Source organism: Lampetra fluviatilis, chromosome 1, assembly GCF_964198595.1.
Source record: "Lampetra fluviatilis chromosome 1, kcLamFluv1.1, whole genome shotgun sequence".
Lineage (NCBI taxonomy): Eukaryota > Metazoa > Chordata > Hyperoartia > Petromyzontiformes > Petromyzontidae > Lampetra > Lampetra fluviatilis.
The window spans coordinates 31,941,262-31,961,104 of NC_136275.1; the positions used below are offsets into that span (position 1 = coordinate 31,941,262).

The 19,843-nt window shown below is 53.4% G+C and overlaps 1 protein-coding gene across 5 annotated transcripts in view; it reads left to right on the forward strand.

Moving 5' to 3' along the window:
- The window catches only part of LOC144934737 (caskin-1-like), a 151,011-nt gene extending 131,807 nt beyond the window's left edge, over positions 1-19,204 (forward strand). For all 5 annotated transcript variants that reach the window (XM_078860851.1, XM_078860824.1, XM_078860832.1 and 2 more), the window contains 5 exons: positions 5,310-5,448; positions 5,870-8,473; positions 9,188-9,805; positions 10,321-10,417; positions 11,162-19,204. In XM_078860851.1, the coding sequence (XP_078716977.1) occupies positions 5,310-5,448; positions 5,870-8,473; positions 9,188-9,805; positions 10,321-10,417; positions 11,162-11,261 (3,558 nt within the window). In that variant the 3' untranslated portion in view covers positions 11,262-19,204. The remainder of the gene's footprint in view (positions 1-5,309; positions 5,449-5,869; positions 8,474-9,187; positions 9,806-10,320; positions 10,418-11,161) is intronic.
- The last annotated feature ends 639 nt before the right edge of the window (positions 19,205-19,843 follow it).

Here is a 19,843-nt window from a genome sequence, read left to right on the forward strand (position 1 = left end):
GGGACACATCTCCCCCAATATTATGTCCCCCCCCAATATATTGCTATAAAATAGATTTCTGTTTATATGATTGTGGTTATGGTTGTACTTGATTAATCCCTCATCTCTGCCATTACATGTTTTAATATTTTAGGCAGGAAATGGCATGAAGTTCGTTTTCAAATTTAGATTTTTTTTTCTGGGTGGGGACCCCCAGACCCCCTGGAAGATTTGGTCCCCCCCAATGTTGACTCCATGGTGTATACACACACACACACACGGACACGTGAATTGTGATTTTCGATGTGTGTGTGTGCTCATTTGTGACACCAGCAGTTGCATCGAGTGTATGGTGGGCGAGACGTACACTCGACGCCCGCCTTGCGTCCGACAACAACGGGATAGGCAGGGGGTGGACGGTGGCTCGTGCTCGGATCTGTCGCGCGACACGCCGCCCTGTTAGCACTTCACACGCTGCGAGTGCTGTGCATGCGCCGGGGAGCAGAGAGCTCGGAGTGGCGTGGGAGGAGGCGGGGACATCGTCATTACTGGGGGCCCACAAGGAATCATCGTGGGGTTGGGGGCTGCATATGTAAAGTGTTTTTTTTATTTAATCACAAAGCGGGGTGGCAGTGGTGGAGTTCTTTTAGGGGTGGGGAGCGGTTCTTTTTTGTTGTTGTTGCTGGGTTTTTTTTTGTTGGTCTGTCACATGATAGGCCGGGCCGAGCCTGGGTCGCGACACAGCCAGCCTTTTGTGCTCTTTCTTTTCGCAAGCCCACGGGCAAGAGGGGAGAGAAGCCGAGTTCTCTGCTCCGCTGCCCATTACGCTCCGCACAACGGAGCCTCCGCGGACGCCCAACCGCACGTTCGCACAGACAGTTCTTCGCATTTGCGTTCGCGCGATATTCACGGCTCGCCAGATGCACGCCTCCGGGAAAGCGGTGGCTTTTTTTCACGATTGCTTTCGCGAACTTGCCGAGACTGCGAATCCACGCGAGGGAAAGATGTTGACCTTCGCATCGACAAAACCGAGGTATTGTTGTGAGCCGTTGCTTTCAATTCGTCGTGATCAACATCGTTGTTGTCGTCGTCGCGTTTTCTGCGATTGAGTTGAGACGAGCTCACGGACAACTTTTAACTTTGATCAAAAACTTCCGCTCGATCCTCCTTCCTATAATTTCTGGGCTGGAGCAGGGGGGGTGGGAGCGGGTGAAACCTGGATGCGCCATGTGTGGAAAGAACGTTGGTGTGATTCGTAACAGACGGACGACCAGGAAATGCTTGGAATGTTAGGTTCACCCTCATGTTTTGATTATGGAGTTGAATTTGTAATTTTGATTATGGGTTGTTATCATGCGTTATTTGTATCGTGCATTATTTCATATATTTGCTGGTCGGGTAATATACTTATGCCTAGTTGTAAAATGTATACAATATATTTTTATTAATTAGAAACAAGTCGCGGATCCACGCACGTGTAACACCACTTTATTTCATTTTATCATTGCTCTGCTTAGATGATTATTTTCATAATTAAGGGGCTTAACATACTCATACATATTCCTTTGGAATAATAATAATAATGTCGGGTAATAAGAAACAGAATGCAATGGAAATCACCGCCACGCATTAACTTTTGATCAGTGATAAACACATCTTGGTCCTGTTTCAAAATCGGAGCGTGTGATGGTGGAATCGTAGCCTGGAATTACAAAACTATAAAAAAAAAATATTTAACCACGGCCCACTGATCTATAGAGCCTTTTTTTCAGAAACGGCCTGGTCACAAATGATAGCTCAACGAAGTGGCTTATCACGTGTACATTTATAGCAGCCAAATACTCTTAAACGCATGTCGATTGAAAATGTGGAGAGAAAATGTGGAGGACCCGAATAAAAAGCCACGCGACCATCGGAGAGATCATGCAAACTCCAAATATACAGCAGGCGTCAGGGTGGGGATCGAACGCGCGACCTCCTGTATACAAAGCGAGATAGTTCATATCTTGCCATCGCAGCGCCTCCTTTGCGATTCTGTGATGATTGTTTTTGTCATGGCTCCTGAGCACGGCTGCTGAGCGGCCAGCAACAAGCAGCGCGTGTGGAAAGTGTGACACGTGACAGAGTTACAGGATTACAGGCTCGTCGGAAGGTGCAGCCGCATCAGCGGTCGCTTGAAGGGAGCTCAGAAGTAGTTCTGTGAAATCTCCTTCTGTCAGCAGCTGGGAGCAGGGGGGTATGGAGGTGGGAGAAGGGGGATATGAGGTGGGAGACGGGGGATATGCAGGTGGGAGCAGGGGGATATGCAGGTGGGAGAAGGGGGATATGGAGGTGGGAGAAGGGGGATATGGAGCTGGGAGAAGGGGGATATGGAGGTGGGAGAAGGGGGATATGGAGATGGGAGAAGGGGGATATGGAGGTGGGAGAAGGGGGATATGGAGGTGGGAGAAGGGGGATATGGAGGTGGGAGAAGGGGGATATGGAGGTGGGAGAAGGGGGATATGGAGGTGGGAGCATGGGGATATGGAGGTGGGAGAAGGGGGATATGGAGGTGGGAGAAAGGGGATATGCAGGTAGGAGAAGGGGGATATGCAGGTGGGAGAAGGGGGATATGGAGGTGGGAGAAAAGGGATATGGAGGTGGGAGAAGGGGGATATGCAGGTGGGAGAAGGGGGATATGCAGGTGGGAGAATGGGGATATGGAGGTGGGAGAAGGGGGATATGCAGGTGGGAGAAAAGGGATATGGAGGTGGGAGAAGGGGGATATGCAGGTGGGAGAAGGGGGATATGCAGGTGGGAGAATGGGGATATGGAGGTGGGAGAAGGGGGATATGCAGGTGGGAGAAGGGGGATATGGAGGTGGGAGAAGGGGGATATGGAGGTGGGAGAAGGGGGATATGGAGGTGGGAGAAGGGGGATATGGAGGTGGGAGAAGGGGGATATGGAGGTGGGAGAAGGGGGGTATGGAGGTGGGAGAAGGGGGATATGGAGGTGGGAGAAGGGGGGTATGGAGGTGGGAGAAGGGGGATATGCAGGTGGGAGAAGGGGGATATGCAGGTGGGAGAAGGGGGATATGGAGGTGGGAGAAGGGGGATATGCAGGTGGGAGAAGGGGGATATGGAGGTGGGAGAAGGGGGATGTGCACGGCTGATGTTGTGCCAGACCACTGAATGGATCGTTTGTCTCGTGAAATTAATGCCGATGGTACAATGGGAATACAATTGAAGGGGGGGAAGACCAAAGCAATCGATTGTTCTGCTCATGGTGCGTACGTGCTTGAAGTGATGCAGGCAAGTATGCGTTCACTTTGCTATTTCTGTAAATTATATGCAAATGTTGATATTTACGGTATTGGAAGAAAGTCAACGCAACACAGAACAAATGAAACGCAACAATGCAAACGAGCCAGCAGAACGAGAAGGCCAAATTCGTATTCTTGAATCAAATTACTTCACCAACCCATTCTTTGAATCAAGTCCAGGGGTTCCCAACCACGAAGCAACTCCATTAGCATTCATCCGTGTCTTCTTTGACCCCACCCCTCCCAACCTCACCCCGTCTCGTCTTCTTGGCAGCGCCATTACACCCTCCCCTCTTCTCTTCTGATTCCCCCCCCCTTCCCCATTTCTCGCGACGCGACCAGACCGCTTCAGTCAACCGAGAAGGGGTCGTCGCCCTGCGCTGCGCCGGTTTTCGTTGAATTGCGTCGGGTGGGAGAGGAGCTGTTGAATCTTTAGTCCGCTACGATTGAGGCTGCGTCGGGCCTTTTGAGTTCGAACGTCATTTCTTTGCACGGGGTGCCGTTAGATTCAAAGAGAAAGCCCTTGGAAGAAAAAAAACAACCTACGGGAACCGGATGACGAGGCGATATCGTTGTGCCTCGCTCTAAACTGCCAAGACCAAAAATCGAATAACAGAGACACGCGATTGCAATATTGATCCCCTATTACAGTTATGCTTAAGCGAGCAAGGTCGGGTGACTCGTCCTGATGAATTAATGAACAGATTGATTAGTTATATGCCAGCCTAAAGGTGGGGTGGGTGTATCGAGGCTGTGGGGAGTGTAGTTCCAATGCATGTTAACTGAAAATAAAAATGCTGTGTGGTTAAGGGAGCCAGATCAGAATCAGAATCTTTATTTAGCCTGCGGGAAGAATCCGATGAGCTATGGAAATCTTTTTCAGAGATATCCATTATGGGCAGGTCCGCGATAGGAGTGCAAAATGGAGACAAGTCACTAATTATAAATAATAAGTTTCATTTATCAATATTGGGCAAGGCAGCAAGAACAACAACAAAACGGACAACATCAAGATAACACCACAGAGTCGTAGTCCCTCACTAAAATGGCACATTAACATTGAAATATCGATTAAAAAACAGGCAATGACCAAAGTTACGAATAATATTTACAAATGTGACTGCTGTATCCAGCGCAAATCTTCTGCTGCAGGATATATTTTTTTTCCTGAAAGAAAATTTACGATGTTAAGGGTTGGAAACAAGGTCGTTCCAAAACGCTGGCACTGCCTAGGGGCCGTATTCTCGGTTGCACCTCTGCTCTGGTTCGGCTGAGGCTGGAGCCTCTTCAGTGGCTTCCAAAGACGCACGAGCGAGCGGCTCAATCCCTGGGCTTGGGGGCTCAGCCCTCGTGGAAATGCTGAGCGCGGCTTGGGACCATGCTCAGAAGCAGCTCACCTGAGCCGGAGCCAAGCGAGGATGTTGGCCTAAATGGCCTGCGTGAATGTAAAGACGAGGGGTGAAGTCGGTGCGGACCGTGCCCTCGCTCTCCCGCTCGCTCTGTCTCGCATGTACGTGTGTATGCTGAACTTACTCTTAGGTTTTTTCGGTAGAGTCACGTAAGTAAAAAATAAAATTTAAATTAATAAAAGTAAAATAAAAAATCACGACGTTTCGGAGGCAACACAAGCTTCCATCTTCAAATGGAACCGTCACAGCACGATTGCTGTATCAAGTATCTTTACTTAGTATCTTTACTTGATACAGCAATCGTGCTGTGACGGATCCACCTGAAGACGGAAGCTTGTGTTGCCTCCGACACGTCGTGATTTTTTATTTAACTTTTATTAATGTTAATTAAATGTTTTGCCTACGTGACTTTACCGAAAAAACCTAATAGTATGAATCCTTGCAGTCACGAAAGCTTCAAATCTATGCTGAACTTCTTAGCCAACTGTGCCCATTTACCGAATCTGATCTCGTGGGATCTTGGAAACCAAGGAGAGTCGAACATAGGATGGGCAACCACCAGCAGTGCTTGCCAGGTGTTGTAGGTTGCGGGGCTGTAAGGCCTGTGGTCTCTGTTACAGGCGGAGCTGGGAGAGTGGCTCTCCATGATCGGGCTGTCTCAGTATCAACGACTGCTGGTGGAGAGCGGCTATGACAGCGTGGAGTTCATTACGGACATCACTTGGGAGGACCTGCAGGAGATCGGCATCACTAAGCTAGGTGCCTCCTGCACCTACACGTCTGCTTGTCTTTCCCTCTGCCTGTGTATTAGTCTGTCTGTCCATCCGTCTGTATGCCCATCTCTTCACCTGCCCGTCTTACCGTCTCTCTTTTCCTCAGCAAGCTATGTGTGTTTCCTATACCCGCAGAGTACCCGCAAGCCTGCGTGGCTCTATATCTTTCCAAACTATGTGTATCCTCCATCCAAATCAATGTCTGTCAATCGTATGCGTTTGCTCCACCGTCCGTGTTTGTTTATGGCACGTGGTCTGTAATCCAGCACGGTGGACGCGAGGGTTGGTGAATCACACCGATGTTGTTGGTCAATGTGAATCGGCCACCCTTCCTGGCCAATAACCCGAGGCGCACGCCGCCACCATCTCGCCTGCCCCCACCCGGCCGCCTGCCTGCCCGCCGCTAGGCCACCAGAAGAAGCTGATGCTGGCCGTGCGCAAGCTGCTGGAGTTGCAGCGAGCTGAGCGAGCCGCGTCGGGCGACGCCAACTCTCCCGAGCGCCGCCCTCCGCGCAGGGTCCGCCTGGCCTCCACGAGCCAGGACAGCGGCGAGAGCCAGGACGGGCGGTCGGGTCGCGCGGGCGGCGCCCGCAGGGCGAGCAGCCCCCGCGTGGGCCGCTCCGGCACGGAGGGCGCCCTCCCCGAGGATCCTCCGTCGTCTCCGTCGTCTTCGTCGGCGACGCTCCCCGGCGGAAAGTCGACGGGCATGCAGGGCAAGCCGCGGAGCTGCGGCGGCGGCGGAGGCGGCGCGTCGCCGTACAAGGCCTTCACGCCGCCGCAGACGCCCACCCGCTCCCGCCCGGCCTCGCCGCTCGTGCGGGCGGCCACGGGCGGCGCGCAGCTCGGCCACCGATCCCCCGAGCGGCCGCAGACCCCGCCGCCGGCGTCGGGGGCCGCCGCGCCGCGCCTACAGTCGCAGCGCTCGTTGCCGCAGTCGCCCACGCGCAAGGGCTTCGCGTACGTCCCCGCGCAGCACCTGGAGGGCGGCGTGGCGCTCGTGACCACGGGGAGGCTCGCCCAGCCCCAGCCGCAGCCGCCGCCGCCGCCGCCGCTGCTGCTGCCGCCGCCCGGCGCCCAGGCGCTGCCCCTGCTGCGGCTGCCGGCGCAGGGCGCCGAGGAGGAGCTGGGCGGCGCCGAGGGCGGGTGGCGGGCGGGCTTCGCCGAGCCGTCCGACCAGCTGCTCGGCGAGCAGCAGGCGCACTGCCTGGACCTGGCGACGGCCGCGCTGCACCAGCAGCAGCAGCGGGTGAGCCGCAGCCAGTCGGCGCGGGCGGGACAGTGCGGCGGCGGCGGCGGCGCAGGCGGCGGCGCAGGCGGCGTCGGTATCGGCGTCGGCGGCCTTGGGGGAGGCACGGTCGACCGCAACGTGAACCGGAGCCAGTCGTTTGCCGTGCGGCCCAAGAAGAAGGGGCCGCCGCCTCCGCCGCCCAAGCGCTACAGCTCGGCCATCACGAGCACGCAGTTCGGCGACGCGTTCGAGCGTGACCGGGCAGCGGAGGCCGTCGCGATGATCGCGCCGCGCGGGGAGGCCGACGGCCCGGCGGCAGCGGCGGCCGATTCGAGCGAGGACAGCGGCATCGAGACGGCGAGCGCCGGCAGCGTGCGCAGCATCGCTGCCAAGCTGGAGATGACGTCGCTGGGCGGGCGCGGCCGGGGGTTGAGGCCGGGGCTCCTGCAGAAGCCGCTCAGGGTGGACAAGCCGTCCTCGGCGGCGGCGGCGTCGGCCGTGCCGCCCGTTGCCATCGCTCGGCCACTCGTGGCGCGGGAAGGCGGCTCGGATGCGGAGCAGCAGCAGCAACGGCACAGGGCCAAGGCGGTCGGCGTGCGCAGGGAGAGGTCGGGCGACCGGCCTCCGCCGTACGAGACGGCGACGCTGCCGCGCGTCAGCCGCCTCTCGTCGCGCTCGAGCGTGGACAGCGAGGACACGCTGAGCCTGATGCACGCCATCAAGCCGCTGCCCACCGCCAGCCTGAGCATCGATGAGCCCAACAACCACGTCGTCGCCGCCGGCGTCGTCGTCGGCACCGCCGCCGTGACCGTCGCGCCATCATTTTCCGAAGGTGGTGGCAGCCGAAAGCACACGCTCAGCGACTCCAGGTCGCACTCGCTCAAGGAAGCATCACCGATTAAAGAAGCGTTGCAGCAGCAGCAGCAGCACAAGGACGAGGCTAAGTCGGACACGGAGGAGGAGGAGACGGCGGTGGCGGCATCGCTGGGCGGCCCCGCGGCACTCGCCGAGCGATCGCCCGCCTCGTCGCAGAACAGCTCTTCTGAGTGCATCCCCTTCGCCGAGGAGGGGAACCTCACCATCAAGCAGCGGCCCAAGCCCAAGCCCAGCGAGGACGATGACGACGACGCCGCTGCCACGGCCGCCGGCGACGAGGACGGGTCCGCCGTGTTTGCCGAGACGGAGCGCGCTCCGCCGCCGCCCGCCGCGGGGGGACGGGCGGAGGAGGAGCTCGCCGCGGGCTCTCCCGACTCGGAGTCGGAGTGCGCAGGCCTGCCGGAGTTCTATCTCATCGAGTCGGACACGGTCAAACGCAGGCCCAAGTCCAAGGACCAGAGGGAGCAGCCTCAGCAGCCTCAGCAGCCTCAGCAGCAGCAGCTGCTGCGAGCGAGGAAATCTTCCGGCGGGGGAGGCGAGGTCGTGGAGCGAGCGCTGGCGGACTGCGCCGTCGATCGCTCGGCGATGAGCGGCGGGAAGCCGGCGCGGCAGCGGCCGTACACGATCGCCGAGGCCGGCGCCGGGGCGGAGGCCGCGACGACGACGACGCCGCCGTCGCACATGAGCGGCGCGCGCACCGACTCGGCGCTGGCGAGCCACGCGGCGCCGGCCGCCGGGTCGCCCGGGGCCCGCGCCGCCGACCTGCTGGGGGGAGCCGTGGCGGAGGCCGGGGGAGGGCGGCCGCCCAAGCCGCCGCTGTCGCCGAAACCGGCGCTGGCGTCGCACGCGCTCAAGAGGCTGGGGCCGCCGGCGCCGCCCAAGAAGACGTCGCTCCTCGCCAGCCCAGGTGAGCGCCGTTTGGTTGGTGGGGGCCGTGAAACTGATCATTCCTCATCCATTTCAGATTCCAGGGATTTTAAACATTCATTTTTTTTTCTTTTTTTACAATTTTGTAAGAAGACTTTTACTCTTTTTTTTAAATGCTCATTAGGCTTTTTTCAACAGAATTCAGCTGGGAAATGCGATTTCCTTTCTCTAACAAAATGACATTGCAATGGCGTTAAAATATTCACTCCAAAAATGTTTTATTCACGCCTATTTTTGCACGATTTATATTCGTGTTAGTTGGGGGAAAATTCAGATACGATCTTTTGTAAGACTATGGTTTAATTACATAAGCCCTGCTACTGATGCACACGTTCTGTGAATGGTATTGGTTCGCTAGACATGCCCTACTCATAGGGCAAGGTCAGACTACAATTCTATATTGCCTGTGTTGTATACTAAACACAGAAAAATGCATTAGCATATGGAATGCTAAAATCTAAAAGCGGTTAAAGGCACGCAAGTTTTGAGCATTTAATAATCTGCAGGGCAGTGAGCTAATAACACCATTGCCTAATTCAAACACACACACACACGTGATTGTAATCAAGTAATTCCTAACCAGAACACAATAATGTTTTAATTAACAACTCGTCGTACAACCCAAACACACAGCAGAGAGCTGTAGAGCACAGAAATCATGATGACCTTACCGTTGCTGTTATCTTCATTGTAGAGTTTCGGAGAAAAGGTGTTCCACCTCCAGTGGCCCCCAAACCTCCGCTTGCCTTGAGAGCAGGAGTGACTGGCTGGTCTGCCGGCACCCACCAATCAGTACCAGCGGGACAGCAGCAGCAACCACAGCAACAACAGCAGCAGCAGAAACAACAACAGCAGCAGCAACAGCCGTCATCCGCGAGTGGCGGCACCGGTGCCTCTCCGTCGCCCAACAAACCCACGCCGCGCCCGTCCAGCAGCCCCCCCTCGGCGGCGTCCAGCCCAGCCAGAGCGGGACAGACGGTCCCGTCCGCGGTGGCTCCGGGCAACCCGCCCGTCGCCGCCGAGACGCCGTCGTCGCAGGCGCCGGCAAAACCGGCGAGGGAAGGGGAAGCGGCGCCCGACGCTGAGGTCGCGAAAGCCGCGGAGGTCGGCGCCGAGCCGGGGAAGAGCGGCGCGCGGGCGACGGCGGACGACGGGGAGAGGGCGAGAATGGGGAGCGCTGGCGATGGAGCTGCCGCTGCCGCCGCCGTCACTGCCACCGTACCGTCGGAAACCTCACGAGACGCCACCGCCGTCGCCACCAAGTTGGCCCCCGGCGACTTGGCGCAGCAGCCATCGGCCAGGGACGGCACAGGTACGCGTGCGTTGCTGTGATAGAGGCGTAGGGATTAATTGGCTGATGTAGAACAGGCGTGGTCCAGCGACAGCACGGTTGACGCTTGGTGCAGAGGTTTGTGGTTCAAGCACAGCGGCCGCCATGGTGGCGAGTGGTGGTGGAGTTGTAGTGCCCTCTACTTTGTTCAGAGGCCACGAAACCTGCAACGTTCTAACTGCCTTCCACTTTCACAGAGGTCTAATCGACTACAAACTAAGTGAACGATCTCATGGAATAATCGTTCTGCAGTCATTGGTAACCAACTGTTTCGTCACGGGCAGATGAAGCCCAGATTCGAACTAAGAACCTCCGCAGCGACCCTGGAGCTACCCGGCCACCTAACTAACCCGAATGATAACGGTCATCTTAGTTTAGGGGAACACTACAGGGCACAAATGCAACACGAGGGCTTATGCTTGAAGCTATTCATTTGCTGGCTGTCACTTCCACTGATGGATGGATGGTGGTGGTGGTGGTGTCTCCTTGCGCCCCAGGTGAAGCCAACCATTCCAGCAAGACTCCGACCAGACTCGAGCTGTCTCGGGACGCTCCCTCCCTGGAGGAGCGCATTGAACAGCTGCAGAGACCAGAGTGAGCCCAACGCCTGCACACACACACACAGCAACCAGACAAACATCCACCGTGCAGCCTTTAAACAGGCTGTTGGGGCAAGTGATGTTAGCGAGAACCAATGAGAGGCCCGTATGGCATACGAATTGGGGTGGGCCGTCAGCACCGTCCTCTGCCACATTTGTCTCCCCAAACACTGCACCAGGTACTTAAGGCTCATTTGACCTCGGGAAAGGCGCAGGACCCGTTTGTCACCGATGTTGGCTGCGTGCAAGTGTACACGCATGTGAACGTGTGGTGGTGTGGCTGACGTCATGCCTTTGGACCTCTGGTGCTGATGTTCACACACTACACCATGCACACCGATTCAGATGTGTGTCCACTGTCTCTCACCGGGACTCGTGCCTTTGCCTCCTTAGTTTTGCAACTAGAGAGGCAAAGGTGGCTGCACCAGGTACTAATTTGAGCCTGAGTCCACCTAGGGGAGGCCCAAGACCGATTCAAATAATTGGCACTGGTCTTGGCCCTGAGCAGGAATCGAACTTGTGTGGCCAGGTTCATTGGGCAGCGCACTCCGTGATCACTCTCACACATACACATACAAGCAGGCACACACACACATGCACACAATGACGATTTGAACCGGTCAACAATAATTTTAAGATTTGTTTAAAGAGCCGCATTGTAAAAGACGTGACGCACAACGTTGAAACTCACGCCGATGTCTGCGTCTGTGTCTGTGTGCGCGCACGCACCCGTGCACAGTGACGCCTCGGGGGAGCAAAAATCCACGGGCAGCATTCTGGACGACATCGGGACCATGTTTGACGATCTTGCCGACGAGCTGGATGCCATGCTGGAGTAACGGAGCCGGCTGGGTGCCTCCCTGTGCCACGTAGCCAATGGCCCCGCGAAGGAAGTTCCACCACCACCACCACATTCCACCTGCCCCTCACCACCGCCACACTCCACCGCACCCCGTCCGGTCCCACCTCCCCCTCCCTCCAACCCTGACCTCACCCTTGACCTCACCCCTGCACCACAGTTGCCCCCAAATCTGCCCCCCGGAGAGGTATGGCGCTTTCGCTGCGAGCGTGAAGGTATTTTCTCCTCTCGCCCCCTTTCATTTTATCCAGTTCTTCCTTTCGGGCTCGCTGCGTCGTTTTGCTGGACGTTCTCTCTGAAGCCCCTTGTCTCCGCTCGTTCTCCGGTCGACACTCGCCGTTCACGTCCCGTCACCGTGAAGCCCGTCGAGGCAGAGGGCCTCTCGTGAAACGAGGTGCTACGAAAGAGGGAAGAGACACGGACGGGCCTGAAGTTTGGGGGGGGAGAGCGGGGGGGGGACTTTTTGTGCGCCCTCACTAAACGAATGTGCGCCGTCAAAATTCGGGTCTTGTATTGCAGCGTGCGCCTCGTTCCTGCTGGCACCAAACCTGTCCCACGACCCCTGCCGAGGCCTCCCGCGGAGCAGCGTCGTGGAGGAATTGACGAGAACAGTCTTTTTCACTGGCACGTCACTTCCTTGTCTCACTCCTAACGCCACTGTCTAGGCCATCATCGCTCCTAGGAGCTGCATGCCGTGATGTCACCTCAGAGTTGGGGACGAGGTCTTCCACGCCTGGCCTTGCTCTTCTCAACCGCTCTGCTTGCTACTGCCTCGCGGTGCAGAACGGAATCTTTCCTCATTCTCCTCCTCATCTCCCCGCACGGCTTGACTTTGGAACTTTTGTCCTTCTGTCTTTCCGACCCCAATTAAGGCCATCAGCCCTCGGCCCCTGCAGTCTCACTAGAGTTCTCACCGTTGCTGGCTGCATCGCATTAAAAGCTTCAGGGACTCGACTTATAAACTGCATTTTGGAAGCACAGGAGAACTTCAATAGCACTGGGAACTATGGCTCAACAGTGGCCGGTTGGTGAAGATGGGAGGGCTCCACAGAGTTACGTTGAGGAGCTTCGGACCTTCTTAAATGGCTCGTGGGAGTTGAGCCTGGGGAACGGACAAGCATGGGGCAGTGCGGGGAGTTTGTGTGAGTGACACTGGGTGACACTGGGCAGTGGGGGCGAGAGAAGGAAGCAGGTGGAGGGGCCTTGGAGGGAGATTATCAAACCGAGAGGATCGAAGTATTTTGTGGAAGTCTTCGGCAAGTGCAGCGCAAGAGAAAGAAAAAACACAAACGCAAACCCAACGGAGCCGATGGCCATTATTGGGTTCTTCACGCCAAGTCTTCAAAAGCATTTGCACGTGACTATGAATGACCACCCCCAAAGCTTCAGCGATGATGTGCCCAAAACTAAACCGCCACAGGCTTGGTACGGCAAGCTCATTGGAAACGTACCATGGGTGGTGGGTGGTGGTGAAAGGTTTGAAGCTGCGGCATCAGAAAACTCACCTCGTTTGACGCCGCAGCAACAACATCGTAAACGAATTACGGTGGGGGGGACATTAAGAGAACCACGGAACAGAAGCTGAGGATTCAAACTGACTTGTAAATGAAAATATCTTAGCAGCGACTGCAGAAAATAAAAAAAATAGAAGGTGGGAAGACAAACTGAATAATTCCCAGGCACCGCCCTGTGTTGTATCTTTTGCTCTGCCGTGTGGAGGTGATGTCTGTGTTGTTCTCGACGGGGTTTTCCGCTTTGGTCCGAGTGCCACCGTGCGCTGCTAGTGCTGCTGCTGCTGCCGCGTGTTTAGGGTTCAGCGTTCGTGTCGCCTGTTTGAGCGCAGAGCTCCACGGACAATCAGCCAATCAACGTTTGCACTTAAGTGGCTTCTTACGTTTTTATATTATGTTTGCCATCATTTGCGATTTGATATTCGGTGTTGCATTCTATTATTATTATTTGTTGATATTTTATGAGCAGACGACTGTAAGACAGAATGAAATACAGTCTTTAACTTTTTTTTTGTTTCGGATATAATTGTGCCTTTATTTTCCATCATTTGTATAATATGACTTTAACGGGTTTTTTTCTCCAGCCGTACAATGACTGAAGTGGTTTTCTCGTCAAGTGTTCATAAAAGCTGTCGGTAATGCCCCACATTTTTTGCGGGGATAATCTTGTGTAAGCAGCACGACCTAATTAAGTCACTGTTTTGACTGAAGCACACATTGCACACACTCGGGTTGATGGACCACAACTGCAGCCGCAAATGCTTACACATCTTGTGAGCAAATAACGGAGACAGCACAAAGTGACAGATAGACCCAACGCATTTGAGGCGTCGGTGGCAACTTGGCTGCCGTTACACAGTGGCACTAATCCCGGGTGGATCCGGTGGGAGAGGTTCAGGTGGGAGAGGATCAGGTGGGAGAGTGACGGCTTTAATCCAGATGGTTGGACACTCACAGACCACAACCGCTTGAGGTCATATGCCGACTGTGCATCCTCTGAGGGGTGGGGCTGGCAGGAGGAAGCAAGCTAGGGCGAGGTGTGAGATTTGTCACGATGATTCCGACTTGAATTCAACTTGTTCTGTCGTGAAGTGACCGGATCAGAGCGATACCTTTGTTAGTGGCAACTAACAAAAGGCCCAGCCCATTTCTTGTAGGCATGTAACAAGTAATCGATTCACCCTCGCATGAATTATCAAACGCAAAACCCCCCTTAACAAAAATTAAGTTTGGTTTATTGTGAGTTTGGGAGTCAAATAAAAGCCCCCAAATGTGTTGAAGAAATGTCATGTACTTTCATAGCATTCGTATTAAAGCATAGCAGTCCACTAGAGTGGACATTATGCGTCAGAGGGTTAATATGAGTGATTACACTCACAATACATGCTTGTAGGAAACAATAATTAGACAGCCCTTGGTCTATCCACTACTAGACGAAGGCATCTCCACACCGCCGCATCGCCCACGGGAGTTGTTGGACCATACTTCACCACGCTGGTCAGTGCAGGTTGGTGAAGTGGGCGGGGCCCAGGACCGGTGCAGTTATCTCTCGCCACTGACGTCAACCGTTGACAGGAATCAAACTCAGAGCGCCAGGTCCATAGCCCATGCGCTAACAACTGCACCACCACTCCACGCCCAATTTTTTTTTTATCCAATCACATGGAAATTCAATTCAAGTGATACATTTAGGCTGATGGGACACCTTGACACAGTGCAAAAAGAGCGTACAAGAAAATTGATTCCGATGATTAATCTAAAAATGAGGGATAAATGAATCTGGAATCAAATCCTGACATTTCATAAAATGGTGAGGTTAGGACGATTGTTCCATACATATTGTAACCTCGGAAATAACCCTCTGATAACATTTGATGCCGTGCAAACTCCCCGAAGGGGTGAAGGCACGTCACTGTTTCGTTTTCCTCCACGCAGCGTTGAGGTGATAAGCCTGGCCGATGAACCGACGCGGGAGAGGAACGAGCATCTGCCACTGGCCTCGCCCAAATGCTTTCGACTGAACCCCATTCGCCAATCGCCACCGCAGGTCCAAGACTGGAGAGGAGTTGACGTTGGGACTGAACGTTAACAAATGTAGTTATGCAGAGGAGGCAACGGTGGTGGGTGATGAGTTCCACAGTTTATCAGCAATTGCTGTGAATGACTAGCCAAGGTTGTTTGTGTAGCAGAACATGATTTTGGTTCTGTATATCCTGTACGTTGAACTTCTTTCGTACCGCACATAGCCAACCGTGCTAATGGGAGGTGCTGGGGAAGGACAACGAACTAAACAACAAAAAAACAAATCTGTTAGGAACACGTGCTTTAGGACTGCATTCGTGTTAGTTTAAATTACCCTCGTTCCGTACTACTTGTCTTCTGATTAATTGGGCATTTGTTCACAATGCAATCTCTATTGTAATTGCAGCCTCGTTCTGGTTTACATCCATTAAAGTCATTGGCAGTTGTATTGTGAATTTGCCATTGTAGGGTGTAGGTGTACGTGATCAAGTTGCATTCGATATGCTCGAGTTTGTGCAAGAGGCAACCATGCTCTGACATTTGCTGTTAAACGCTCCACAGCTTACCGCGAATAGGGCTGCCAAGCATTCGAAGCTGAAACACGATGTAAGAAATACCCCTGGCTAAACATTGGACTCCGTTTGCGCGGTAAGCCGATACTTAATGTTATTGAGCACAATTCTTCACGCAGTTGGTGGCCGAGCTGCATAAATAACCCACCTTATATTGTAATGATAAATTAAAGAATCCATTCCAGTGAAGGCGTCTACTGCAAGCAGCCACAGAGTCACACGAGGACATTAAAACGCTTGTTTTTGTGAAAAGTCGGGTGAGATGGTTTTGTGTAATTTACAGGCACATAGTGGCCGATGGATTAATGCATTATTTTGTTCAATAACAATGTGTTGATTCATTGCTTCAAATCGATTTAACTCTCAATACATGCATATAATTGTCCACGAATTTATGATTTCCCATTCATGCCAAGTGATTTACAAATGATCAACAACACTGCTGTAATGCTGAAATTTAGGATAACAGTAGAAACAAAACTTTTACACACAAGACGTAATTAATTTGGGAAAATACAAAGGAGAAGTTAAACATTTTTCACATTTTATTCTTAAATATCACCACAACACGACAGTTAATGGCATCGCTAGTGGCAGCTGAAGCTGAACTTAGAAAGTCGTTGAGGGCCAAACGATTCGGCCAATTATCAAGATTCAGGATGAGCCGCTCCATTGAGGAATCCGTTTATATTTGTTTCTTATCCATTCAATAGAGCGACCTCTGGCGGCTGTGGAAATCACATGGATCCATTATAATACAACGTGATTGGATGCACGGTTGGAAGAGCTGATTTGAGTATGAATCGATACATTGTTGCAGCTCCACTCGTGATCAGCTCATCGCCAAAGTCGACTGCAATGCACAGTGTGTTCCTGCAAACGCAGCTTATGACTGCATTGAGGACAAAAAACTGTTGTGACTGTTACCATTTTTTCTTTGTTTTAATCTCTGAAAGGTATTGTGTGATTTTTATTTGAGCAAGGGCAGCTGGCAACAATGCGAGTTTATTTGAAAGTGTCACCTGCGATAAGAAAAAAAAAACACACGTGTTTCTTTACTCCCTCTGTCTTGCCCTCTACTCCCTCATTTTTATTTGATGCGTAATGTTATCGACCATTCAAAAGGAAACGACAATCTGCCGATGTAGTGTGGCACCGGGCGTACGGCTGTGTCCACGACTCGCACGGCGAGTAGCTGTGATCACAGCAAGCGGCGCGACTCTCTCCGGCTGAGTGAAGCGTCATCGCAAGTCAGCGGTGACACGAACCGATGTTCCTCGTTCATATTGGGGCTCGTTTGCATTATTTAACGGACCCCAAAAAGTACCACTTCTTTTGAGAAGTCCATCGAATCCGTTGGACAATCCGCCTCCTGCCATGGTAATGTGGAATTTCCACCACCGACCGGCTCAGGGCCCCCAACAAAGATGAGTGCTACCAAGGGAGAGGCCTTTTGACCACTTTTGACCAAACGCAGCTTCAGTGAGTCACAGGACTCGCGTTCAGTTGGCTTCGACCTTCGGTTATTTTGACCAATAAAATGTAATTCTCAAGTGATTTTGCACGTGGGTGGACAACCCAGAGTGCCCGGAGAAACTCCACGCATACGAGGAGCGAGACGGATAGCTAGACACCCCCTTCTCCCCCCAATAGAAAATGCATATCTCAAACTCACATTCTCTCTGAATAGAGCTACGGGCAATGCTTGCGGCAAACGACAGGATGAGGCTTGTAGTAGTGTGGGCCTTTGTCGATTAACTGCGATCACCCTTTCGTGTACAAAGCACAAGGCATATGAACGTATGGACTCGAGCCCACTTAGAGGGCCTTAGGAGCAAACACCACACTCTTTAACTGCCTTTCTGGGTCTTTGCTTAAAAAAATAAATCTCAGCAGCACATAAGAGATATATACAGCCAGGACTGTAATAATACCTTGCACAATTTCTGCTGGTCAAAACTCGTCCAGCGGGTAAGATACAATTAGATTATATATTAAATATGATAATAATGAAAAGTATACGTATATTGAAAAAAATAATTATATATATTATACACACCGAGAGGTTGTGGACAAATGGCCGGGAGAAAATATTTACAAGTTAGACGTATTAACTGTACAGCTACAAAAAAAAGAATCGAAGCACAGATGAGTCGGTGAGCGTAGCGCGGGTTCAGCTGTGTGTGCGTTGCGCTGTCTCGCGGGCGCGCGCGTGCCCGTGCAGCAGCGCGCGTGCCCGTGGAGACGCGCGCGTGCCCGTGTGTGCGCGTGCCCGTGCAGCAGCGCGCGTGCCCGTGTGTGCGCGTGCAGCATGCCAACGAGCACAGACAACGGCTGCCGCGTGTCGGGCTGCTGCTGCGGCTCCCTTGTTGTTTTGTTTTTGTCGATGGGAATGTGGACGCTGGGCGAATGGGGATGATGTCCGGGCAGTTCTGTAATGTCGTTGTGAGATGGTTAAAAGGCGACGTTGTGTTAATTTTGTCTTTTTCAATGTCGCTAGCCCCTCTGAGCGTGGGGTTCTTTACTGTGAGGTGGTGTCAAAACTATGTTTTGTGTTGCAAACAAACAAAAAAAACACGCAGGTGACCCATCCGTTCATTCCCCTGTTTGGTTTCATAGGGCTGTAGGGACGGGTGCTCTGCGAACGAGCGCCTATTTAGGCCGGCACGGCACAAGTAATGGGGGTTGTTTGGGCATTCGGCGTGAATAACCTTACATCGATTGATGTATGTCGATGTTTATGCTTGCGATAGATACCTACATTGAATCGCGTATTACGTTTTTTTCTTCTTCCTAATGCGCGTACGTTGTAGTTACTAAATTCGCGTAAGCCCTGCAGCCCCAAGAGGTGCTAACCATTCAAACATGTAATCGTATCGCGACCCTGAGTCGAGTAATCCACTGAATCATGCGGGAGGTTATAGCCCTAACGGCCAACAGAATAGGTTGATTGACAGTGGGATCCAATACATATTCGGATGGCAAATAATAATTGCCACTGGGCACGGTGGGGATTCGAACGCAGGTCGCCATATTCGCAGCGCAATGCACTCAACCACCACAAACCACCACCGCGTCACGCACCCACGAGCGCGCGCACGCGAACGCCGGCACGCGCCAGCACGCGGGCGCTTGCCGAGCTCAACCCGGCCACGTTGTCTCGTCAGCATCTGCGACGAGGGACGTGGCTCCAGGGCTCGAGCTGACCCGCCACTGAGCGTGGTGTGCTCATCGCTCGCCCGTTCGTGTTGCAAGCACGGTGGTCCAACTCGTGTTGAAGCCTCCGTTTTTCCACTGCGGAATACTTTTTTTGACACCATGACGTAATTCCGCATCTCCGTCGGCCTCAATACTGCCAGACGTGCAGCAAAAAACCCACACACACTACACACAAAGGAAATGTCACATAAACGCTAGGTATGAAAACAAGTAAAAAAAGTGAAAAGGTGTTCAAAACGAGACACAAAAAAAACATAGAGAAACCGAATTCAATTGTTATCGTGAGGTGCGCTGTGCATTATGTGGTCTGTACATTTCAATGTTTGCTAGGACATTCGCTTTGTGCAGAATTCGCACGCAGTCTGAGCTGACAGTCGATGGCTATTCCCAGATTGTTTTTTTATATATATATAAGATAAGATAAGATGTGCGGCGATCGATCATCCCTTGCAAGACGTGCCCCCCCCCCCCATGTATGGAGTTCAAGCAGGGTGGGAGTGGGGGCCTTGTGAGAAAACATGCACCCCCAATGAAACCTCCGGAACTCCCACCCTAACCCCGAACACAATACAAATAAATGTAAGCTAAGGATAACGATGCTCGTGAAGGTGTGCGTCGCCCTCTTCTTTCTGTGCGTCGCTCTGCTTCCGTCGATTCGCGCTCGCGTTTAAGGGGGGCGCGTGGGGAGCGGTGGGGCAGCGGTGAGCGCGCCGCGCTACGAACCCAGCGGACCGAGTTCGATTTGCCGCTCACGGCCAACACCGGCGACTATTGTATTTAGCCGGTGCCTGGGACTCACGCAGGTCGACTCAGCCTCAATTGAGTACCTGGCGTGGTGTGTAAACGTCGCCACTGGGGAGACAAAGGCGGTCGGGCGTGGTGCTGGCCACCCACCCGCTTTGTGCGCCGTGCCGGCCTTCAGAGGTGCCCGCTAACAGCACTTGCCACAACAGTCTGTTACAGGCTACTCGGGGGATCTTTGTCTTTGTGTTGCTCTACCCAGGAATTAAGCCACCAAGAACACTCCACGATGAGTTCCCATCAAATCTCTTTAGGGGTTTTTGGGCGAGACTGTAAAACCAAATTTGAAAAAGAGTAGTCTGTGAAAGTAATGGCGCTGTGCCGCACACTCGCTCGCGTAGCGCTCGCCCGCATTATGACGTGGCCCCAGGAAATGGACACGTGACCCGAGGAGATGGACACGTGACCCGAGGAAATGGACACGTGACCCGAGGAGA